Source organism: Nymphalis io, chromosome 18 (genome assembly GCF_905147045.1).
Source record: "Nymphalis io chromosome 18, ilAglIoxx1.1, whole genome shotgun sequence".
NCBI lineage: Eukaryota > Metazoa > Arthropoda > Insecta > Lepidoptera > Nymphalidae > Nymphalis > Nymphalis io.
Genome location: NC_065905.1, coordinates 10989962 through 11017742, shown reverse-complemented (window position 1 = coordinate 11017742; position 27781 = coordinate 10989962). Strand labels below are relative to the sequence as shown.

Here is a 27781-nt window from a genome sequence, read left to right as displayed (position 1 = left end):
TAACACTATCAACTTCGTATTCGACGTAGGTAAATTGAATTGATTAAAAAATAAATAAAAACAATAATTTCGGTCAAATCTAATCAATTAAGTGCCTATGAATTAGTTCGGATACATACGCACGCGCACGCCCACGTGTACGCACTCCCACGCACACGGACACAAAGATTCATCTAAATAATTAAAACATCTGGAAAACTAATTGGACTTTCAATATTTTTAATGGAAATTTTAAAATATTATACAAACATCGACCTGTTACAATTCAATCAATTATGTATATAAATTCGTAGGTAATGAAGCGTTTACAAAATTTTAAACCCGTTCCGTTTACCCACAATCCGAGGCAAAGTAAACAGGTTGAAATATTGGTAAGCATTTGTATACTAATGTGAAAATTAACAAAGTTTCATAATACAAACAGACGTTTTTTTTTCAAATGTATACTAACATTATAAATACGATAGTAACTTTGTATGTTACGGTTTTAAGGCTAAACCACTTAACTGTTTTTGATAAAATTTCGTATGAAGCAAGCTTGAACCTAAGGACGCACCGCACATAGGTTACTTTTTTCTTAAGGATGTGAAAGGGTTCCCTCCAGCAGGTGGGGGAAGTCGCGGGCTAATAATAATAATACTAGTAACTTATAGATGAAATTGAGACCTAAAATATGTAACCACAAGTCAATTGCCTATTAATGAATTATATAATCTGCGGTCTAAAATAAACAATATTAAAGTTATATTCTTATTATACAACTTATTTCAATTGGTTAGTGAATCACTGTGCGTACGTGTAAAAGCCTACCAATTTAAATATAACGGCTAATAAATGCTAATTACTTGTACAGTGTCTAAAAACAATAGTGAAAGAGTTGAAGATAGGAAATACAGTTGATGATGAGCTGTAATAATTATGATGTTTTGCATACCAGGTGGTCTTTTCAGCAGCACCAAAAATGTGTCCAGAATTTGAGTAATGACCACATTTCTGACACCTATTATTAGGTTTAGGTTTAAATATATTTAATCTCAAATAAAAATCGTTATACCCACGAGATATTATAATGTACAAGTGCATAACGAACAATTCAATGCAACGGTAGTCCGACGCGAGGAGTCAGTTAAGGCGTCAGGACCACTTTCTCGTGCTTTCCGAGCCAACAGAATGTAAACACTGTGAATTCCGAGCTGCTACAGAGAATTTGATAACGGATAAATCCTTACTATTATATATATTATATATAGATAAATAACTACTATTTGCCCGATTCGGTGTTTAAACTCACAACCTTGGTATCGACATACTGTTAATTTAGTCGATAGACCAAAGCAGTTCAGGTATTACATACAAACACAAAATGCATCTTCTTAGACGTGTAATTTAGCAAAGTTCCATCAAGAAATATTTTTTATTCGTTTAGAAACCATTGTTTTTTTCATAGTCATAATTCTACTACCGGTTCGGAAATGGCAAAACCCGGACCTGAATGTATGAAACGCGTTATCAAGTTCTTTGTTATTTCGAAACAGTGGACAGGATAATATCGGAAGATTAGTGCACGTCAAAATCGAGTCACGAATGATTAGTACCAACTGTAGATAGACTGGTGGCGGTGGGACCGTCGCTTGCAAAACACTTAAATATCATTGTAAATCGGTCTAACTTTAGCTTAGTCGAAACAATCACGAGGTTGGAATTGTCGATATTTTCATCAGGACATTATTAAGACCAGTGTCAAATAAACGTTGTATATGAATGTTTTGATTTTTATTTTGGTATTAATTGCTCTCAAGTTTTTCAATTCCCAAAAAATCTAAAATCGATTGACGATAGAGCTGAATATAGTACTGAATCTTTTTGTCTATTTACATATAAATATTTTAGTCAATATTTCTTCATGTTAATTTTTCAGTAATTTTCTAAGTTTAAATTTTTTTTTTGTTATTCGCTTAGTTAAGAAAAAAAAATTACATCGATGATGATGATGGTATAGAACTTAAAATTTAAATAAATAACAGCTGAACAAATTTATATATAATATATGATTTTAAGTAATTATCAAAACACTAATTATAAAAATGCTTGAAAATTGTTTTGTATTGGCTCCAATTTTGTTTAATTTTTTGTTAGCGAGTTTTTTTTTTACTTATATATATAGTATGACTAACTACGATTTGTATGGGACTGATTATTGTCACCGACAATACAGTAATATATCTTAACTGAATTCACAGTCAAGTGAAAACACATACAAGATACTGTTCGATATTTGTAAAAGACATTCAATAGTAAATTTTGTTCACACATCTGAAGAAATGTCAATTGCAACCTACCAAGATCTGTGAATTATAAATCCAGTCACAATTTCTTATGAAAACGAAAGGTGCGCGCACATTGTAGATGGATTACGCAACGACAATTTCAATATTATCGAATAGGTGGGATCTGTGTCGCTAGACCAATTTGCATGCGATGTTGACCAACGTTCGTGTATTTAGGCTATATTTACACATACGTACTATACCTTCAATACCCGACGAGCCTGATCAATTGTATTTGAACCGTATCACGCGACAATAAAGTACATTATCAATTGACTATACAAAAGGCGGTTAAGCAGCTTACGATGATTATTTTCTAATGCTTTTCTTTTACTAAAAGTGTTTAGTTGTAGTGTCCGAAATATTTGCGGTCGATATAAACGATTTTTGGTTATTGACTTTTGCGTATATTTAAATATTAGACTTTTTATCTATTTCTATATTAAGTTACACTTCAAGTTTAATGTTCTCTTTACTAATTTCTATTTTTATTTGTAGAAACTTATATTATGTATGTATGTGTAGGTCAAAGCTTGCATCTGAAGTTGAAAAACTGATTGCGGTTGACTGATTGATTTGTGGAAAAAATTTTTGTACACACTTTTAGTGTTACTGATAGAATAACCAAGTGTATTACAATTAAAATCATTTTAATATATGGAATAGTTTTTTTTTTTCTAAAAAGTTGATTTCATTTTCTTATCACGCCACTTAAAAGATGATAATTTGAGATGTTTTTGTTAAATCTGAACCACAAAACATCGATGAGATAGTGAAGCCTCATTCCCACGATCAGGTGTGAGTAAGTGCTGATAACGATAGTCTAAATATTTATACAGTGATAACTGAGTTAACAGAGACTTGGCCACGTAGGCGTGTACATTTAGAAAGTACATAACTAGCTATATATTTAAATGTTATGTGTTTTTTTTTTTTTTTTTATAGAAAAGGAAGGCGGACGAGCATATGGGCCACCTGATGGTAAGTGGTCACCAACGCTCTTAGACATTGGCATTGTAAGAAATGTCAACCATCGCTTACATATCCAATGCGCCACCAACCTTGGGAACTAAGATTTTATGTCCCTTGTGCCTGTAATTACACTGGCTCACTCACCCTTCAAACCGGAACACAACAATATCAAGTATTGCTGTTTTGCGGTAGAATATCTGATGAGTGGGTGGTACCTACCCAGACGAGCTTGCACAAAGCCCTACCACCAGTAATGTGTATGTATATGTGTATATTTCTTCATCATAATAATACTTATGACAATATTTGAACAAATGATGACAAATAAATAATAGTTAATGCTCATTATAACCGAATTTGATTGTAGAATTTGATCTTATGCAATGTCCTACGGTACATCACGATACAAAAGTAAACGCAGGACGGTCTGACTGCGGAGGTATACGCTTTGTCACTGTAATCCGACGTTGACACAATTTCTAACATGAATATTTAATTTCGATTCGATATCAGCGGACTTGGACGGAGTCATAGCGATTGTCGATTTCGTTTATATAAAATGCCAAAATGTACGGAAATGAAATATGTATTCGATTTATCACGTGACCAACAATTAACGTATTGAACTGAATAATTATAAAATATTTATTCTAATAATTTTCTTATATAAATGAAAATACTTGTAAAAGACCCTCGAGATTATTAACAACATAACTACAAAATACTGAACGTTAAATATAACAATAGGTAATTTAATTTAATACATGTAATTATTCTTTATAAATTAACAGCAATTTGTGTATTTTTTCAATGGACAATTAAATGTTAACTAATACGTTATTCTACTGAAAAAGTTTAATTTGAAGTGTGATAGATGTAACAATCTTTTCAACAACGATTGTATCTTAATTTTTGTTGAAGACATAGTGTTATTGTTATGAGAGCTTAAATGTCAGTAATTATATTTTATTCTTTCATTTTACATACAATAAATGTATTTATAATAGGTATATATATGTAAATGCACCAAGTGCCCTACGAATTAGTTGTGGATTTTTAGGATATCATTGACTATAACATAATTATTATTTTGTCGATTTGTACCTATTCTTTTTTCTCTTAAGTTTCAGTGAATACACAAAAGTGACCATGTGAGTGCTTGTGATTTGTTTAATAATATGACATATTAGTGTTAAAGTGGATGAAAGAAAAATGTTTCACATCCAAGGTCCGTTCGAGCAGTCTCTCAGATGTGGGGACGATTTGTCACCAAGTGGTACAAAAACTCTAGCGTCTCTCGCTAAGATACACAAACATTGTACGGGTAAAGCGCACGCACATGGCTGTGTTGACTCCAAACATAATCCCTTAGATAAATCGGACTCCAACACGAGCTTGCAATCGAAAAAGTACTTTAGAAGCGATTGTTTTATAGAAATAAAGGAAGACGTTAAAAATGACGGTCAGTTTACAAAAAATAACGGATCTCTCGCAAAGAGCTTCAGTAACAGCACAAGCTCGTATGAAGGACACAGTGACACGGATTCCGAAACATTTAAATGCCGAACAGACCCTAAGTTGACAGATCCTTGTGAAAGATTGTTCTCCCAGAATACTAAAGCTTCGCTAATGAAAACAGCACGCATGCGATACGCTGACGAAAGCATTCTTTCCAATCAAGATGAAGTAGACGGTGACCGGTTTAAGAATACATTTTCGAGGACATCTTCAAGAGGGAGTTTTAGAGATAGGAAGTCAAGTGTTGTGACGATTGAAGAAGTAAAATCCGAAAGTATTAAGAATACTGCAGACTTGAGTAACTCTGATCTGATAGACGAAAAGAAAAAGTCATCACAAAATAAAAATACAATTTTGCGCAAGGGTCCAGCGGGAAACGTCAATGGGAAAAATGGTACTAACGGTACGAAGCCCCCTTGGCGTGGTGCAAGTAAAAACGGACTATTAAATGAGCCGTTCGTTCGTTCGCCATCGCTGCGAGGGAGTATTAGGAAAAAGAAGAATGATGGCGTACCGTGGCGAAGATTGTATGAACTTTCACTTTGGAGAAAATGTGGAGTTAATTTCGCCTCAAATGGTGCGGATTCGGAACGTGCCCTCTTAAGGCCCTGGAGCGAGCTGTCTTCTCGAACGCTGCCACCGTACGAGGTAAGTCTGTCATCGATTAGGCGAACCCGCGAGCTGCGTTCGCGGTTCGATATTATAGTGTACATATTTGGTAACATTTGATTAGTCTCCTTATCGACACGGGGCGCACGATTTTGAATATCATTGCGGGGAGAGGCAGTCACGCTGTCGATACAAACTTTATAAAGTTAATTGTATTTTATTGTTACTTTGTACAGACATTAGGAGATAAAAGCTCTTGATTACGTTCAAAGAGGCAGTTTTGAAATAGTTCTTCTAATCTTATCTCACCACCCATAGCGATAACACACCTCTATTTGCTTCGGCTATCTGTTGATAATCAGAAGTAACCTTTACTATAATTTGTCCTAGCTAACAGAACACTTTAATGTTAAACATAGGAAGTAATAACTATTGGTTATAAACTATAAATATAGGCTATAGGGAATAGGCTTGTAATGCGATATTTTATTCACCAATTTTATGACTTTAAAACTAATAGGAATTTAATGAAATTCATAATTATATTCTTTAGTTTACACAACAGTATCTATCCTATGTTTAAAGGCATTATGTGGCACGTTTAAGGCTTTTAACCTGACTGGTGGTACTGGATTGCAATTATCACAGATGTAAATTATACACATTTATTTTACGGGTACTTCAAAGACATCGTCTCCAGGAATTCGAGTTGGCGCCATATACTCGGTGTGTAGGATTAATGTTTTGATTTGTAAATCCAATATAATTAATAAATTTAATTAAATGAAGTAAAATAAGGGGTTTTATATTTGATTATCTCGTGTTCTCAGTATATATAATATTCATACATTGAAATAAGTATTTTTTTAATGTATATTGGTTTTGGAAAAAAATTGTAATATTTTGAAATTAAAGTGACAAATTCATAAAAAAATGTACATGAATAGTTTTCTTGACTCTTATTTCTATAATAAAACATTGTTTTTATACAATAAATTCATTCACCGTTTAAATAACCTATAGAAAATCTTTAGTTTAGTACAAATTACCGTAGCCTTTTTTTACTAGGGGCTCGCCTCCTGCTGGGTTAATCTTGCTAATCACCGAATCATTTTACCACATTTTTTTTATACTTTATTAAACAACTGTACATAAATATTATAAAATTCTGATTACAATTAGGGACAAAGGTCTTATTACAGATAAGATTTCAGTTTTTTTAAACAAAGAAGATGTAGAAGATAAGTTTAAATGCTAAGTTATTAAATTAACACAAGTTACAACATGAAGGCAGCTAGAACCATAACAATATTAAAATTGTAAATGTTTTTGAACAATCGCCAACATATTACACGAGCACACTCAAACTAGAAGAACATGTACGAAATAAAAACAATTCAATATTAAAGAATAACACTTACCTATTTAATACAAGACTTTGCCCATTTAAATTGTACAATAAAAAACCTTTTTTTTTTTTTTCAAAAAAATATTATTTAATACGTGTAGTGAGTAAGGCATAATAAGCCGAGATGGCCCAGTGGTTAGAACGCGTGAATCTTATCCGATGATCGTGGGTTCAAAACCGGGCAAGCACCACTGTATTTTCATGTGCTTAATTTGTGATTATAATTCATCTCGTGCTTAACGGTGAAGGAAAACATCGTGAGGAAACCCGCATGTGTCTAATTTCATTGAAATTCTGCCACATGTGTATTCTACCAACCCGCATTGGAGCAGCGTGGTGGAATAAGCTCCACAACCTTCACCTCAAAAGGGAGAGGAGGCCTTAGCCCAGCAGTGGGACATTAACAGGCTGTTACTGTTACTGTAGTGAGTAATAAATAGTTTTAATTTAATTATATTTTTAACACGAGTATTGTGCAATATTATTTTTTAAATTATTTATTTCGAACAGTTAAACGTATCACAAACAATATATATTCACAAACAAAATATAAATTCCATATCGATCTCATTAGCTTCGAATCTATGTACGAATCCGGAACAAACTTACATCTGTTAGTATTATTATTTGTATGATAAAGGATTTAAAACTAAAGCGATTACGTCTACCGTCTATCGTGCAAATGTATTAGAATCGTATACATTAGTAAATCGCGCCAATGTCACAGCTCTGTAACAAGGCGTTCTTACATAACCGGTGTTGGAGACACGAATACAAATGAACTGCAGATGAAGCATGCTCCTGGCGATGAGAAAACTATGCGTGGGCGACTTGATTGTCTGCTTGACTCATACAGGGAATTTGTGCCTGTTAGCCATTTGGCGATTCTAAATTACCGTATACGGACTTGAAATGTTTTTTGAGTTTGACTTCTTAGAATTTTTCTGTTTAATGAATTTTATCGCCTATTAATATATATACCTATTATGTTATATCAGAATTCCATATGTGACTTTGAATATAATAATGATTTATAACATTTGAAGGATACACGTAACAAAATATAACAGTTTTTAATATTAAATGAATCAGATACGAAGAAATCTTACAGAATAGCATTGTTGTACTGATATCTTCTATTTGTATATAATATTTAAATATAAACTCCATAATTAAAGGACTTATATTTATATAAACAATATATCCAGTTACAGCAATATTTTGGTTTCGTCAATTAAGCTTAGCTTAAAGGTTATTCAATGTAATCCTCAAAACGATCTCAAATAGCATGTCCTTGTGACCTTCTTGAATTGTTTCATCAAAAATTGAAAGAGATAAATATTTATAATAATTTAATCAATTTGAATCAATTACGATCTTGTTAATAGAATATGCATTATGATCAATCACAAGCTTAACATAAGATAAAGGTTTGCGCAGTGGCACTGACTTGTAATTGAATTGCTTAGCGACATCAGCAAACAATGCTATGTCGTAACGTCACCACTATGCTAATCTTGCGTATAATATGTCTCCTACACCGAATACTATTGCGAAATTTAAGATATTTACATTTGTAGTCGGAGTGTTCGTGAGCATACCTCTATAATAATTTTCGTTAGTTTTGGTGCTAATTATGTTCTCCTCATTTTGATGACATTTTCAATGGAAAGTTTTAAAAACTCCTGCCCTATATCAATATCCATTATTAACACTTTTATATTATTCATTTCATTGATGGATTGGGGAAATAACGATATCTGTGGCGCCACAATTTGTACCTTGAATTACGGAATGTGGTCGAAAAAAATATGAAAACCAAGAATAGCTTTACAGTTTGCGTGTGCTTTGCTATGAACGGCAAAGGACCAGAGAGAATTGCGGTTTCAAAAATTACTTATGTAGAAGTTAGAATTACAAGATGTTCAATATCTCAGGAATGAGGCAATGTCTAGTACCGGGAGTTGTAAGGGGATAGTATATCCAAAACTAAGACTCTCAACGATAAAATTTATTTATTATTCTTGATTTTCGTGTTCTTTTCGGCAATTATCCGTAATCCAGTGGTCAAGTTGAGGCGCCAGAGATATCGTAATCGTACTATGGCCTGTATTGTCGTGTAGTTTATTCAACGGGTCATTCGTTCTGTAATTACATTTTGATGGTAATAATACCCTTCTGACCGATTTCAGACACCATTGTCAAAGGGCATTAACATCTGCACAGGAGATATAAAGCTCAAGTGTCTGCGTACAGGTGCACTCTCTTACCTCACTCTCATAATCTCATGGTATTTATAAATCTAAAATGAGAAAGAGGATGGCGTGATTTCCGAGGCAAAGAAATGATAAACCAGAACGTCGAGATCTGCAACCTTGCGAGCCACTAGACCGATGAGACAGTCAAAGTCGTTTTGATAACGAACTATGCTAATATTACGTCGTGTGTGATAATTCACATTGACATAGTTAACATACTATGACATAGTACCTGGGCGACATATCTTCGCTCGGCTCCAGTAATAATTAGTGGTAATAATTTATTTTTGTAAAAAAAATTAAACAAGGCGGTACAGCCGTTTCCAAGATACACAATATATGTATACAAGAGATGCTCATTTAAAATTATAATTATTGTTAAACTAAGAAAGCTGTTTATAGTTGATATTTATTTAATCATTACATACATCTAGATTTTATTAATATAATTCGTATTTAGAAATACTATGAAATAATATATTAGACACATAAGTCGAGTCTGAGTCGAGATTCAGTCGTTGATGGTCGACTGGGTTTTTAATAATGATCGAATGGAATTGGAATGGTTTTGACAGAAAGAGCAAATTCAATGTTTAACTAAAACTAACTAACCGTTAAGCAAAATTTATAAGTAAGGCCGTCGGTTTTTCTAAGATTCTGTAAGTTCAACAGATGTCGACAATAATTAGAAGGGCGTCATTTACTCTATTCTAAGGTCAGAATTAATGTCATGAATAATTTATCTCCTACATGCGAGACATATTTGTTGTTGTTAAACAAAATATTATATTGTAGTTAAACTGACAACATTGTATATTTTTTTGTTCGTCAATCATTCGTGATATTATAAATACCAATCTTATATGTATATGGTTTTTGTTACAGGTAATCTTCTAATATTTATTTGGGGTTGAAGCCTCATCATCATCATTGACGTCGGTAAGTAAGCACGTAGTGGATCGGCGGGGGTGATGATTAATAGGCTTCGGCATTGTTTGAACGTGAAAGTTGCAACTTATAAGTCTTTTTTCATGGAGGTTTTTAAACTTTGTTTTGTTAAGTCGCCGCTAGATGGCGTTGCAGCACAACTTCAAATCTTACAAGCGATCGCCCTAGCTATTGGTATAAATATCACTAGTTTTTGCCCGCACGTTCTTGGGGTAGTTACTTTACTTTTGTATATGATACCTAACAGCTCCCCCACCCTTAAAAGCGGGCGAAGCCGCAAGATAAAACTAGTTTCATGTAATTTTGTAAAATGACAAGAAACACTACTTGTAATAAAAAACCAAGAGCCTACTCGAATAAAGTTTAGTTTAGTTTTGATAAGTCAATCGTGAATTACACAAAAAATATTCGTATATTATTATAAGGTTCCGTATGATTCCGTATGAAGCTGATAAATGATGCGAGGTGTGAACTGGTTTAGCTCCAGCTATGATTACATCACGTGACGATAAATATGCCACAAGTGCAGCGCATCTCGGACACTATCTAATCTGTTGAACATCATCTGAAACTAACGTCTAATTAAAATCAATGGATTCGTATTCATTCCGCCGTACAATTAGAGCTGAACTCGCATCCGTACGATCCCGTTGGATGCCTGTCGAGGTGTTTATAACTGGTTGTAATGATAGGGATCAGTTGGAGTCATTGAGCAACGTTAAGTACCGCTTGACGTACAAGAAGAAAAACTAAGCAGATATCCCGCATAAATTGAATGTTCGCTAGTAGATGGATAGCCACTGGGGCTGGTACATATGTATCTTAACTGAAGATTGTAGGTGGATCAGATTCGGGCAGTACCGTTGTTTATACTACCTCGCATTCCATTTCAATAAGGTTTTAGTAAAAGAGATTTATTTTCTAAATAATTATTTTATCTAATAGCATTGTAAGTCGTATCTACGACTACTATATTCCATAAATATCATATCACATTCACCTTAATTTTACTTTCAAAGTTCCGATAACATCTGATGCTAAAAACGATTTGATCTCGATCAATGATGTTACGTAATTTCAAGGTCGAAGTTGTTTATCTATCTGTAACCCTCCCGCCGTTGCAATCGACTGTACATAAAATTAAAATACTTCTTTTATGCGTATTTATAACATATGTTACCTTATAAGGCAATCTTCCAATGTAATACTTTTAGGAAGCTCAGCTGTAACCCCTTTTTTTACGCTGGAAAAACGCGTTACGCGGTTCCCCCACGGGAACAGTGGGGGGTTATGTGGGGCTCGCCGGTGTCCAAGGCTTCGAGTGCGCCCCGAACATCGGAATACCCACTAAAAACCAGCGGTACCCTTTCCGTCTTAACGAGGAGCGCCACGGGATCGCATGCTACCGTGACGCTCTGACGGCCTCAGCTGTAACCCCTGCGAGACTTTAATATACTCTGAAACATAAAGGATACGACACAATTGACAATTATTGTGAAAATTTGGGTGTGGATACGAACTTAACAAATTGATATTTTATGTTTATGATACTGATCGAGTTAAAACTTTGTACAATGCTATCAATATATAAAATATATGCAAGTTTTACCGATAAACATTTAATAAATAAATTTAAGGAAGTCTTACAACGCATGCTATTTATAATTTATATTATATATATAATTTATATTATATGGCCTTACTTATAAACGTTGCTTAGCGGTTGATTAGTTAAATAATGCAGTCTTCTTCTTTTAAAAGGCAAATTAATAATGACAGAAAGAGAGAAATCAGTGTTTAACTAAACAGCCTCCAAGCAACGTTTATATATAATACCGTTATGTATTAAACATTCAGTAGCAAGTAATCCCTCGACACGCCCACACGATGGCTTTTGATATTGCAACTCGCTTCTAATGTAGCAATCAAATAGTATCTGTTACTCGTACATCTATTGTTGTTATACATATGTTGGTAATTTTAAAGATGTATTTATGTTACATTCTAACTAAGAACTAGTTTTGACTAGTAAATACGCCATTGAAAATACTTTTAGAGATATATCAAGGGCCAAGGCTCTCTTTCTTTTTTGAGGAGAAGGTATGGAGTTTATTCCACCACGCTGCTCCAATGCGGTTTGGTGGAATAAACGTTTGGCAGAATTTCAGTGAAATTAGACACATGCAGATTTCCTCCCAATGTTTTCCTTCACCGTAAAGCACGAAATGAATTATAATCAAAAATGAAGCACAAACTCGGTGGTGCTTGCCCGCGTTTGAACCCACGATCATCGGTTAAAATTCACGTTTTCTTACCGCTGGGCCATCTCGGCTGTATACTATTTTGCCATGTTATGGAGTCTATTGTCCATTAATGTCACAATTCGCTACGCCGTTCTTCGTGGAAATATCATCCATTGTTGACGTGTTTTGTTTTCAATATAACGCTTGATTTTGAATCCTTGAACGTTAACACAAGCTATAGGTACGTGGACGATTTAATATGTTGCTGACGTAAGTACAGGTAAATCTAACATGTTGTTAAGGATCAAATTTGAATAACACGTCTATTAGATATCGATCTATCGATATTACTATAAACATGTAATGCAATCGTAAATGGTATTAACACGGATTATCTTCTTGTAGGACTTTGTGTCCTCTGGATCTATAGTAACGGATCATCAATAATTCTACCTATTCTAAATTTAAAAAAAAAACTTACATTAGAATAAAATCCTTCAAATTATGTCTATATACATGGCTTATTGTTCAAGGTGAGCGTTGATGGATCAGTCATGACAATATAATATATTTATATATATATAAATAACTGTTTTAAGCTTTTATTGTATATTATATTCCGACGGAAGGAGAATATAAGAAAGTAATAATCAAGATAAACAGATCTCAGCTATACATATTCCATGCGATTTGCTAATCGCTTCACTATATTATGATCATAAATTCGGTTATATTATTTTATCACGAATCCATAATGAATGCCATAGATTAGTTTAAATCACGACCACGATGTCATTTCAATTCACGTTCAAAAGTTGGTTTGTCTAAGTATTCACTCTGCCTGACACGTATTTCAATAAAAATGCATTTTTAGAGGCAGTTTGACTACACGTGTTATTTTATGAATATATACTGTTAGTTATGGCTGAAAATTTGTGTTTATAATTCATCTCGTGTTTGACGGTGAAAGAAAACATCATGAAGAAATTCTGACACATGCCTATTCTCTCATTCCTCTATCTACCACATGTATGCAGACGATTTTCAGATTTACACCCAGTCGACTTTGGAGAATATTCCGTCAGCTATGCAAGGATTAATAACGACCTCAATACCATTCTTGAGTGGAGTAAATCTTTTGGTTTTAATGTTAACCCTAGCAAATCTCAAGCCATAATAATTGGCAGCCGGAAACAATTATCAAAAGTTGAATGGTCTTCCTTGCAATCAATAATGTTTGACAATATTGTCATCCCTTATTGCGATTGTGTTAAAAACTTGGGAGTTTTCCATGATAATACTCTTAGCTGGACTCGCCATGTAAATGAGATCAGCAGGAAGGTGTTTGTTGCGCTGAGGTCTTTGCGTCGTTTTCGACATTTTGTTCCAATTCCTACTAAAACTATGCTCGCACAGACTCTACTCCTTCCTATCCTTGATTATGCTGACGCAAGCTTTGTTGACTTAACCGAAGACCAATTAACTAAGCTTGAGAGACTTCAAAATACATTTATTCGGTTTACATTTGAATAACGCAAATTTGACCACATTTCACAATTTTTTTCTCGTCTTAATTGGTTACCCATTCGACTTCGCCGGAATATGCACATCCTGTCTATTATGTACTGCGTGTTGTCTCACCCTTATACTTTCCCTTACTTGAAGGAGAAATTTTTATTTTTAGGACATCCTGGAGAAGTAGTTCGTTCTGTGAAGAGATGGATTTTAAAGATGCCCGAACATAAATAATCATTTTATAATAATTCTTTTACAATTCAGGCTATTAAACTCTGGAACGATCTTCCTATAAATATTCGGGAGGCCAAATATATAAATATTTTTAAAAAACTTGTGAAAGATCACTTTTAGTCTCAAATGCCTTATCACCAATAATTACTTTTATTTCAGTATTTCTTGTATTATTCATTTGCTTTTCTTTTTTTTGTTATATTTGAGGACTTCTTTCGGATATTCGTTGTTGCCGTATATAGTATGTATTTATATCATATACCTATAATTTTGTATGTACTGATAATATAATTTATTTATGGATATATGTACAGTATGTGTATTTTATATTATATATATAAATTGTTTTATATTATATATGTATGTATAATATGTGTATTTTATATTTACATTTAATAATTGGTTTTGTTTTAATTAAATATTAATATTATTTTATTCATACCACCACCTACCCCATATCCTATCTGTAATAACTTACACTCGGTTACCTGGAAGAGATCGCTGTGTAGCGATAAGGTCGCCATAATTGCACATTTATTTAGGCAATATACATGTTTCGTATTTTTCCCTTTGTGGTGTGATGTACAATAAAGTATTAAAGTAAAGTAAAGTAAAGTAAACTATTCTATCAACCCGAATTGGAGCAGCGTGGTGGAACAAGCTTCAAAACCTTCTCTTCAATAAGGAGATGAGGCCTTAGCCTCGAGCCTTAAGCTACGAATTAAGCTCTTTCATGTCGATCTCATGTAGCTTAATTTAAAAACCTACATTAAAAAATTATTGCGTGGTTTTTTATTGGAATGCGATGTAAACTTGTAACGATAGCATTTTTTTGTGTTATATAGAGGCGTATCTGCAAATGGGCCATCTGTTATGTTAAGCGGTCACTACCGCTCATAGACATTGGAGATGTAAGAAATATTAACCAATCCTTACATCGCCAATGCGCCACCAACCTTGGAACGATGATGTTATGCCCCTTGAGCATGTAGTATATTATATGTAAAATCTTGAATTGGTATTTTTAAAAATAGAACATCAAATCATATTGATGTAAATAACTCACTAAATTATTACCATCATCACTCACTCTTAAAAATCCAAATAATACAATTGAATACATTAAACAAATCACAAGTCGCGTCAATAATTAATTAATTAATTAACCTTTTTGTCCAATTACAAAATGGCGATTTATAAATTAGCGCGTTTCTTTTTTTTAATGACGCTGTTATATGGATCAAGTAATCTCCCTAACTATATTATTATAGCATAAGTTCGTTAATTTGCTTAAAGTTAGTTCTGGTTTAAATTATTTCCTAGACATTATAATAACACCTTATTTATAGAATGTGTTATCTAAAATCCAAGCTCATTATATAAATGATTGAAACGTATTAAACATTCAATCTGCGAGATCAATCGATCGCAATGAATGGGATTGATATTGCGAGATGAGTGGCTGAGATGTGAGTGAGTCAGTCTATTAGCTTCAGTGTATTTTGAGTGCTCGCGTTGCATTATGTAAACGCTTCCTTAGAATGCAATACTGATGGGCTTCTGTTTATTTTGAATTGGAGTGGATGTTGTTATATCTTAGACATTTATTGAAATTAAACATTGACTTAATATTGTTTTGTTTTAAGTTATATGAAAAAATTTAATGTGCATTTTTCTTTTTCAATCTAGTTTTGATGACTTATAATAATGTTATTCTGAGTGAATAAACAACATTACTACACTATAGTATACTCTTAATATACTAATGTTTTTGTAAACACTGAACGCTTTTATCCCTAGTAAAAGGAGGTCAGCCTAAGGACCTACAGTTTAAAACGCTGTCTAAAGCTTACTTCCTAACTTCTGGTTTTCTTCTGAGAGTGTACAATCTACATATATAAAATCAATGTGTTTTATTGTCCCAGGACTTTGTGATTCGACTCGATGGCTAAACAAATATTGTGATATTTGTATCGTATTGAAAGTGACAGTCAGTAAATGTCTAATTGTTGACTAAGGTTACTATTGAAAAGAAGTTTTAAAGCTTACTTTTCCACACTGCTTAATGGGTTTTATGAAACACATTTGGCAGAATTCCATCCCATATCTTTTTTTTGCGATGTTTTTGTCCACTGTTACATGACGGACTAAAACCCGCTCCATTTAGTGAATATTCCTTAGGAGCATGTGTCCATTAAGGAATCGCGGCTCTCAATATTATCATTCTGTTTTATTAATACTCAAAGTAAGGGTTTGTTTATTTTAACAAAGGGTAAGAGAAGGTAAATGGTGAGAATAATAACATTATTTGAAACGATATTATGATTACATGACAATGTATTACAAGATATCCTATTTAGTAATTTCCATGTCGTAACTATTGAGAGTTCAAATTAAGTCATAAAATCACTAACGCCAAAAACCAGTTGGACTAGCTCGTGAGTGAGGTATCGAATAATAAGGTATTGTCAACATGTCCACAGTTCGACGCAAATACACGCATAACTTTATAGAGCTGATTTTGGTAGATAACTTGGGCGACGAGTGTATTAATATTTATTAAACCTATCCTTGTCAGGTCAAGCAGTTTTTACTTCTGACAATAGACACGACTGCAAGATGTCCAACCGACTCTTGACACTGTCAATGTGCTCCTCACAGGATCACGTACCCTTTCAACCGAAACACGTCAATATTTTAATTAAACTTGTCGATGGACAGCAGATGATTCAGTACTTTAAACGTAATTGTATACATTACGTCAGTCCAATGCTTCTCCCAAAAGTTGAGCCCAAATAAGTTTCGTTCTGAAAACATATATTCATGAATGAAAATCGTCACGGATCCCCATGAATATATAAATATATTTTTTGTCGATCTGTGTATCACTGCGGTCCACCATCACATGTACGGAAGATGCATGGAACGGATAGAGGAAATGATGGTTGCATACTGCGATGCAGAATACAAATGCATGCGTTATAATATACGATCAAACGCACTGTGGGCACGTAGCGGATCATTTCCTATTATATAAAAAAAAGTAAATTAATAATTCACCGCACACGTTAGATCCCAACTCTATTAAGGATTAGTATATTTTTTATTCATTCGCTTTATGTTTTTTTTATCTTAAAATCTTTACGAGTTTGAAATCTATTTTTAGATTTTTCATAAGGCATTGTAACGGTAACTACAATGGTGGATAGGAGATGGAAGTCCTTAGTAGGTAACAATCGTATTTTGTGGCTTGAACGTACTACATAATAAAAGCTTTGACACTGAAAGTTACAATATATTGCGGAATAAAATATAAAAGTAGTATGTCTTCAATTTGGAAAATGTAAAATATTATCGTAAGACCATACAGGTTCAATGGAGCCTGGTGGTAGGGCTTTGTGCAGGCCCGTCTGCGTGGGTATCACCCACTCATTCGATAATCTGCCGCTAGTATTGTTACTGCTAGTATTATTGTTGCGTTCCTGTTTGAAGGGTGAGTGAGCCAGTGTAGCTACAACCACAAGGGACATAACATCTCAGTTCCCAAGGTTGGTGGCGCATTGGCGTTGTAAGGAATGGTTATTATTTCTTACATCACCAATGTCTATGGGCGGTGGTGACCACTTAACATTAGATGCTCATTACTCTTCGGCCTGTCTATAATATAAAAATAATAATAAAAGAAATGAAATAATGCCGATTTCTATGATGTTAGTCATAGTTTTTTTTTCCAACTAGGTATATAATATTAGATACCGCTCTCGGCACCGGCTGCGTGTGATGGGAGGGATTGTTAAGTACCCTATGTACTCCTGATATTGTGTATGCAACATTTCATAATGATCAGTTTAGTAGTTAAAACGTGAAAGCGTAACAAACAAACAAACTCACTTTCGCATTATAACATTAGTAAAGAAGTAAAGTGAGACAATAAGTACATGAAGTATGTATAGTTAACCATAAGTGAACAGTTGCAATAAAATTATTTATACATTATGTGTATTAAGGACTTAAAGTAATCCTTTACATTTAAAAACACCAGACAAAAATAAATGTTCTTTTGAAATGTATGTGATTCTAAAAATGGCCGCGCTATAGTTTATGGCGTTGGAATGCTCACACGTCCACGCTTCCTGCCTTAACCTAATAAGTATTCTATAGGCGATAACTCCGTGTCGGGATTAGCTATGCACTAATAATAATAAACACTTTATATGCTCCGTGTATGAAACAAGCTGTAGGTGTCAAAGTTATATGATTGTGATTACATTTGGATATTCAATTAGCTTTGAAATCAAGTGCTACTCAGTATTAGCATAAACGCGGCAGAATATATACACGCGTTGATGCGCACACAAACGTATTTTTTATCGCGTCAGAATCGTTTCACTCGTTTGATTCAATACAAGATTATATATATTATAAAAAGTATTTTTATCCATACTAATATTATTAATGCGAAAGTTACTCTGTTTGTCTGTTACGCCTTTACGGCTATACGACTAAATTCATTTTGAGGAGTTTTGATATGAAGCAAGCCTGAAACCTAAGAAGGACATGGGCTACTGTTTTTACCTATTACCTGACTCCCTTACCCTTACCTTACCTTAATCTATAGAAGCATATTAATTTAGTGAAAAATCTACCATCAAAGATCTATTATACATTTTTTTTATCAAGTATCAAGTCGTGACGGTTTAGTGTTTTCAATTTTCTGGAAAAAAAAAATATTTTTAATTTAATTTGGTTAAATCATAAACATGATTAATTTAGTTGATGAGTTATTTAAAACGTAAATTGTAACATAAATAAAATTATAAAACTAACGCAGATTATGTTATGTATTCCACGCCTTTCTCAAAAGAAACTTTATCGTTTTTACTTTGATATGATCTACCGAAAACCGCTACATAAACAGCTTAAGTTATAACTATTGCCTTTTTTATGAATTCAAGAAACCGCCTAAACGTAAATATCATTTGCATAAGAGTTAACTTTAAACAAACAAGAGTTCCGAATGATTATATGACCGAATGTTTTTCAACATCTTTATTTGAAATATTTTCTTTAACTATCATATTAATTAGGGCAAGCTTGCTCTACACAAAGCTCTACTGGTGGTAGAGCTTGGTGCAAGCTCATCTGGGTAGGTACCACCCACTCACCAGATATTCTACCGCAAAACAGCAGTACTTGGTATTGTTGTATTCCGGTTTGAAAGGTGAGTGAGCCAGTGTAATTACAGGCACAAGGGACATAACATCGTAGTCATCAAGGTCGGTGGCGCATTGGTGATGTAAGCGGTGGTTAACATTTCTTACAATGCCAATGTCTATGGGCATTGGTGACCAATTACCATCCGGTGGCTCATATGCTCGTCCGCCTTCCTATTCTAAATAAAAAAAAACAATTCTGTTATTAAAAGTTTAAAAAACTAATGTATCAGACAAGTGGAGTAAATATTAAGTACTAATTTCCCTACAAGTGCTAGCCGCTATGTTGTTTCCTTTCTGTTCTCTCCTTTCGTATCGCACTGCCGTCCCATCGGGATGAGAGTAAGGCAATAAGAAGTGGATCTGTGATTGCGCATAAAATAACTCCTGCGCAGGTGGTTAGTCTGTGAGATATGCCTGCACTAGGCAAGCGCTTTCCACCATAGAATGCGATCAGTACACACCATCGAGCATGATTTGTGGTGGTGTATAAGTAAGTGTAGCCGAGATGGCCTAGTGGTTAGAACCCGTGAATCTTAACCGACGATCGTGGGTTCAAACCCGGGCAAGCACCACTGAATTTTCATGTGCTTAATTTGTGATTATATATCATCTCGTGCTTGACGGTGAAGGAAAACATCGCGAGGAAACCTGCACCTACCTGTATATTCTACGAACCCGCATTGGAGCAGCGTGGTGGAATAAGCTCCAAACCTTCTCAAAAGGGAGAGGAGGCCTTAGCCTAGCAGTGGGATATTAACAGGCTGTTACTAGATAAGTAAGTGTCAGTAAATAAAAAATGTCCCCACAAATGGCTCGTATCGTTCAATGTCAAGATATGTCTAGGTGGGTCTATCACGCCTTTCATCTGGATAACAATTAAGTCATAATTGAATACCAGTTGACTTAATGATTGCCATATCGAGTAACAGGTTTCCATATTTATATGGTCACCATGCGACGGATTTCTAATGTCTTAACGACCTTGCCGCGAGTAGAGAAATTAAATGTTCCCTTTATGTATATTATACAAAAGAAATATGCAACAGTATTTAATAATAATATATTTATATAATAAATATTTTTATAGAATTATCTTATTATCAAAAAAATATATAAAATTAATTGATTTTATTAATAGCAACAAGCGTCTTGAGGATAAGGTTTGGAGTTTATTCCACCATGCTGCTTCATTGTGAATTGGTGGATACTCGAAAAATAAATATCTTATTAATAAACTGCACAGCCTATGTGTTCTTTCTGAAATTAAAATATATCATAATGTTTAGTTTAATATCGAGTAGATTAGAAGAGTTTTTACGTTAATCTGGAACAAATAAAACTTTAATTTTTCATATTAGTATTATGATTAGGTCAGTCACTGTCAATACATCCAATGATGCAACATGAGGTTGCACCGATCGTCGCATTGGGAGTTGGCACCTTTCTCTTAATAATACATCTCGTAAAAAATATCAATAACGTCAAATTGCAGACACTCCGTTTACGACCATTGTCAAAGTGAAATAAAAAAAAAAAAGTTAATAATATTTTCACATTTCAGTGCTAATTCGTTTAATTTTTCTCTACGTATAGAATAAGTTTTGAAACTTCTATGGCTCAGTGAATGTATACGAAGTGATTATTTTGATATGATTTCGGTAGGAGCAGCTGTTATGTGATTAGCGTACTGATATTAAATGTATATGATGGTATCGTTTCGTTTCGATACTTCTGACAGTTACACGCCGGTCAGAGGTCACTCGTTCTATTTTTGAAATTGCGTTTGAACTATATAATGTTTTAAAACCTGTCTTCCACGTCGTTAATTTTTTTACAACATTGATTTTGTGATATAGATAATTTATTTTTTGTCATAATTACGGCATTGTGTATGCATATGTTTATTGTTGTTATCTTTATTTGATTTATTGTTTGTGTCTGTTTACTTGAAAATAAAGACATTTGGCAGTACGTCTTTCTATCTTTGCATAATTTTTTTTTCAGTATCATTAATTTTTATTAATTACAATATTAATGAATATATATATTCTTGATGAAATATATGTGTACAAATTTGATGTTCATGTTACATGCGTAACAAGATTAATCGTTTGTTACCTTATTTATAAAGATTTGAGATTGCGTCATATGTAGGAATACATATATATGGACGAATGAACCCACTCGCTCGCGTATCGATTAAAGATATTGACCTTTCTATTCGGTTTTCTGCAGTTATGTAAAACGGTCAATAAATCGATGTTTGGTAATAGTATCATGTTTATTTTTTTTTAGAATTATTTTTTATAAACCGAGATGTTGAAGTGTTAGGTAATGAAGTTATTTTATTTTTATTATTCATGTCGTGCTGTACTGTACTAATAATAATATCCTGGGACATTTTTCACACACGGCCATCTGATCCCAAATTAAGCTTGTACAGAGCTTGTACTATGGAAACCTAGATAACTGATATACTACATACACTATTTTTCTTTTGTAAATACATACTTATATAGATAACCTACTTGTCAAAAGGGAAATCCTTTACTCAACATTAGGGCATTAACGATCTTTTACACGTAACAATTGTAAATAAATCAAACGATTTTCTATTTACATTATTGAAAGCGTTGATAGTGTTGCGATAGTGTTGAACGTGCTTAAATATTCACCTAACCTAAATAAATAAGGTCCGTTTCGGTGTCCAGATTCCTGATAGGTGCAAGAACAGAAATCCGGTTGTTATTTAGTGCTTGTGTCAACGTTGTTGACTGTCAGCGTTTTGTATCTATTGTTGAAATGCTAAAGTGGGCCACAACTTGACGGCGCTGTTATAAATGTACCATTCGATAAATGCTGAAACACCAGCCTTGAATTGTCTTGTCTTGTCCTACGGCGATATCTTATTTAGTTCCTGTTAAATTTATATTTATTTACAGTTTGTTAGGATTTGAACAAAGTGATTTTTGTAGATTTTTTGATGGATTTCGAGAATTTTTCAACACACAAACCAAGTAACTCAGTATGAACTTATAAGCGAACTACAGAAACGAGGCATTCAGTATTATATTTGTATTTTTTTACGTTAAATATTTGTGGTCCGCGCAGTGTCTTGTGACATTGAAGGAATTTCTCTGCACGGACCAAGCGTTTTAGTTCAATGTTTCTTATACGTACTGCTAGAGTGTGGAACAATTTTCCAGCTTCTGTGTTTCCTGAGTACCTTCCAAATAAGAGTGAATAGGCATCATTTAAGCAAACGCGTTCTAACTTAGAGCTCACCATTATCTTTTATACATGATTTTCGTCTTGCGCAAGCCTATAGTTTGATCGAATTAAAATACGCTCTCCGTCGGATTTTTTGACGTCAACTCTTTTTGAGGAAGCTAATGCTGCGTAGGGTCAATCCACTGTACGAATAACCACAGCGATAGGGGTAAATATAGTTAGGTGATCTTACCACGATAAAATTCCTGAGTCAACTCTTACGACACTACAGGTCGAAATGGGGTGGTTCTATTGTGCCGGAAACCACTCAATGTTATTGTTTGTGTGTATTCATATTTGAAATTTATGAGTTTATTATGTAAATTTTGATTGAAAGTGACATCTTGGGCATTCTAGAGGTCGGGGTTATACAAGAACCGTTGCATTTGACACAGTTCGTTTGATATTAAATTTTTCGTTGTAATGCCGACATGGCCTGTCTTAGTTTGGTCATAGCCCTTGAACTTTGTTCGAACAATAACGAAGTTAACTTAATAACTAATAACATTAAACCGTGATGGTTCTGTGGATAATATAACTGAATTTTTAGGTCCTTTATTCGTATTTATAATTCATTTTTTTATATTATAGAGAAGTAATACATAACATATATTTGTGTCATATTTTAATTATGTCGCGAAGCTACTCGTCCTAGCAATAAGTTAAAAACCATTTCAGTTAAAGGATTAAATATGACTATGTTTTTTTTATTGAAATTAATTAATTTACGTTTATTTCTTTTCGAAATTACATGATATAATTTTATCAAAAAAAAAAAAAAATCTGTATAGTATTTACGGTATATGTTATGAATGACTAATATCATCATATAAGCAGTATCTTTTGTTTAAACTATTTGAGTACCAGCTCTATTTTTACGGTTTCTTTTGCGATTCAAGATACTTATTGTTTTATAAAGAATGCTAACTTGAATCTAACTTAAAGGTTCTTACACAGTATCTACAAAGTAAAGAAGGTTTTTATGTGTAGCTCTAAAAACAATGTGTAATAATATAAATCCTTATGTGGGCAGTCTTATATCATAGTATCATCTTTTATAACAAAATAATCCCAAACGCGACGTATGGATTCACGGATTTCTTACGGAAAATCCGTTTTTGATGAGCGTCTACGTCGCGAAAGTACTAACTATGCTGAATTTGAAGTCAATTCTTCTATTTTATAATGGCGTATATTACTACTCGGTAGCGATAGATGCCTTTGCATTTGTCATATTCCTAAATCGTGCTGTCTAGGTTCGCCAATGAATGTGTATTGTAAAAGTGTTTAACCTAAAGTGTTCAAATAAATTACAGTTTTATGAACAGAAGAAAGCTATTCCTTAATGTAATTTACCGTTTGATCCCCCGATATTACATCGGCTGCCTCGTTGGTCTAGTGGCTTGATATAAGGCCGCAGACCCAGAAGTCCTGGGTTCAATTCACAGGTCTGGCCAATAAAAAGTTATTGGGTTTTTCTATCAGAAAATTCTCAGTAGCAACCCGGAATCTGGAAGTTGGAAGTGTGTACACTCCCGTACCTCGGAAAGCAAGTAAAGCCGTTGATCCTGCGCCTGAACTCTTTCCGGTCGTGTCGGATTGCCGTCCCATCGGATTATGAGAGTTGGGGAATAGAGAGTGCACCTGTGTTTGCGCACACACTTGTGCCCTATAATATCTCCTACGCAGTTGGCTAATCTCTCTTGAGATTGGCCGCCGTGACCGAAATCGGTCTGGAGGATATTATTACATCGGCGTAAACATTTATTCAATGTTATATCTATTGTTATAACAGAAAATAAGATAATGAACGTATCGTATTGCATAACAGTTGTTTTATTATCTTTTAAATGTTGTTAATTAATAGAGTAGTAAACTATTTTGTTTTCTTTAAATTTTAAATGTTTAAAAATGATTTTTGTGTTAAACTTGATCGTTGTTCTATTTCAATATATGAAACGAACGTTGTCCGTTTGCGATAAAACTTAACAAGTGTATTTAGTAGGTCGAATATTCACAGCCGTTGGTCTAAAACACCTGCTAAGTGTAGTTAAACGGAGTCGTTTATCTTCTCGCCCTAAAATGTGTTCTCTTTAAATAGTTAACATTGTTATAAGAACGCTTTTTAATGAACACTGTTTATTGGCTATACATATATTAATATTATTGTTTCAAATAATAGTGCCTATAATATAATTTATGTTATGTTTTTAAGCAGATAAACTGTATGTTATTAAATCTGTGTAGGGTTACAGAAATAAAAAAGATAAATTTTGTTTGGGGCATATTCGTTGAATGCTTATATATTCGAAGTCGAAATGGCCCAGTGGTTACAATTGCTTTTTTTTACCGAAGACTGTGGGCTCAAACACAGAACAGTTTGTGTTTATAATTCATATCGTGTTCGGCGATAAAGGAAAACATCGTAAGGAAACATACATGTGTTGGATGATATCTGTTACATGTATATCCGCATTGGAGCTTCATGGTGGAATAACCTAACCGTAACAGCCTGTGAATGTCCCACTGCTGGGCTAAAGGCCTCCTCTCCTCTTTTTGAGGAGAAGGTTTGGAGCTTATTCCACCACGCTGCTCCAATGCGGGTTGGTAGAATTCACATGTGGCAGAATTTCAGTGAAATTAGACACATGCAGGTTTCCTCACGATGTTTTCCTTCACCGTAAAGCACGAGATGAATTATAATCACAAATTAAGCACATGAAAATTCAGTGGTGCTTGCCCGGGTTTGAACCCACGATCATCGGTTAAGATTCACGCGTTCTTACCACTGGGCCATCTCGGCTTTCTCGGAATAACCTGCTAACCTTTTACTCAAAAGAACGTGTTTCAGCTATTTTATATTTTATCCCTGTGCAGTGTAAAGTCGTAGATTATGATGATTAACACCATCAGCTATTGTACCACCAAAAAAGTACATATTGTAGTATAGTATTGTATGATACTGAATACATAAGAATGTCTGGAAAACATTTCGAACATGTAAAATTTTTTCAATAGTAAGGCCTTGTGCAAGTAAGTTATATATATATATATATATATATATATATATATATATATATATATATATATATGTATATTATATATATGTATGTATAAATATATGTATGTATAAATATATGTATGTATATATATATATATATATATGTATGTATAAATAATTACGTAAAAAATCGGAATTGCTAAATACCAATTTCCATAACTCTTTCTTTAAAAATAATGCATTTCGTAGCGTTTAATTTATCGTCTTTAGTGCTAACTTAATGTGTTAAAGGAACCCGTATGAAAATTTTCATAGTTCTAACTAGCATATGTTATTCAGTCAGCCAGTGATTCTTTTATATATAAATATAGATGTAGATTAAATTGAATAAAAAATCTATGTGTATCAACGTGTAAAAACTCAAAAAAAATCATCAATCGTCTGACCTAAGATTGTCTGGAAGAGATCGCTGTTTTGTCGACAACGCCGCCTGTTATGCCTCACGATACCTTTGAGGATTTAACTCATGTTTATAATGTTTATAAATTATAATATTCTTTAAAAAATTAAACATTTAAAATACATGCAGGGATTATAAAAAAATATATACTTTTAACAAAAGTAGTACAAACGAGTAACAAGTAAACGTAACGTGTTCATCAGTAGTAAATAGTATTATATTGTGAACGTATAATTCAGTTTAATGAGATTTACTCAACGTAGGTACGCGTAGGTTTTCAATAGGCGATATGTTAAAAACGTTTCCTGGTGCGCATGCGCGGCCCGTGTGGGTGAAACCTATACACCATTTACAAGTACCGCGCAACAAACACATAAGTAATATTAAATTTTATTTGAATAAATAATGTCAATTATCGCAATATTAAAGGGAATATTAGATTGGCTGAAGATGTTGTATGATGTTGTGAGATTAATATGGATATTGGTCTTTGATGGAGGGCAAATTGAACCACAGATACAAGAAGAATCAATGGACGGAAACGATTCGCGCCAAAACGAATTGTTCTCTGTTAGAAAGAATGTTAACGGAAAATCCTTGGTGAAAAAGGCAGGTATGCTTTAGGATTTCATTGATTTTTATGTCTGTATGATGGAAGTTGAGACATGTATGGATAGAATACATTGTTCGATGTTTGAATATTTGATTTCCGAACGTGTATAAGTAGATTAAGCTAAATCTCCTAAAGTATAAATCTCCTGTAGTATAAGCTATGTATAATGCAATGGGACAAGGGTTTTACAAAGAGGTTATTATAGACTAGCAATTCTTAAAGCGGGTTTCGAGAGTCATGGAAAAGTAGGTTTTTTCATTATTTTCGGCTTTGCCTGCGTGTAGGTGAGGGGCTTTGTAGGTGTTAGTTAGGAAGTTTTTTGTTAGTATGATGCCTTGTAGTATCCACAGATGTGTTGTCCGTGGCTTTGTTTTATCTTTCTATTTTGATGTGTTTATAGTGATATGTGCCTATTTTCATTTCCAGACACAATCAAAATTGGACTGAATTTTTTTTTATTTTGACTTTATCTTTGTGTCAGAAAGAAATTGTATTTATGATTATATACTTTATTGTTCCATGCAAATGAATTTTATCCGAGTTTTTCATGGCTTAAACAGCTGCTATAGACGACAGTGGATTGCTTGATTAAAAAAAAATCACCAATCAAATGTATATTGATTTTTAAACAGCTTACATTCCTCTGTTAAGCAGTGTGCTTCCGGCATGTTAGAATAGAGCCGCCGCATTTCAACCTGTGACCCGTGGGTGTTATAAGAGCCGACTTTGAATTTTTTTGTTAAGCGCATCCATCAATCGGGCGCGTTCATCTTATGCAGTTTACGCGGCTTATTTGTGGTTGGCGCCAAATAAATGGACATGGGCAAGCGAACAGTGACACGTTTGGGTTAAGTGTATTCTTCTAGCTTTAATTAATGATAATCTATTAATATCTATAATTATAAATCGCACAGGAACATCATAGTAATTATCAAAGATTTGTTTCCTTTAAAGATCATTGTCACGCTGCCCTACCTAGCTCGGCTATAATACGTATTCAATGAAATATGTTGCTCATTTTATTTATAAAAAAACAGTAAACAGGTATATAATATTAAATTTATTTTGAGAGGGGGGAATGTATACCAATATGAGCGATGTTCGCACTAGTACTATTAATATTTACCATTATTTATGGCAAACGTATTAATGTTATGTAATCGCCGATTTAGCATTTAAGCAACGACTT

The 27781-nt window shown here is 33.6% G+C and overlaps 1 protein-coding gene across 2 annotated transcripts in view; it reads left to right on the top strand.

Annotated features, from left to right (window-relative positions):
- Positions 1-27781, top strand: part of LOC126775334 (unconventional myosin-XVIIIa) — a 240144-nt gene that overhangs the window by 55107 nt on the left and 157256 nt on the right. The window contains exon 2 of one of the 2 annotated variants that reach the window (XM_050497183.1): positions 4424-5465. The exons of the other annotated variant lie outside the window; for it this stretch is intronic. Coding sequence (XP_050353140.1) covers positions 4512-5465 — 954 coding nt within the window. The 5' untranslated portion in view covers positions 4424-4511. The remainder of the gene's footprint in view (positions 1-4423; positions 5466-27781) is intronic. 2 annotated transcript variants of the gene reach the window in all.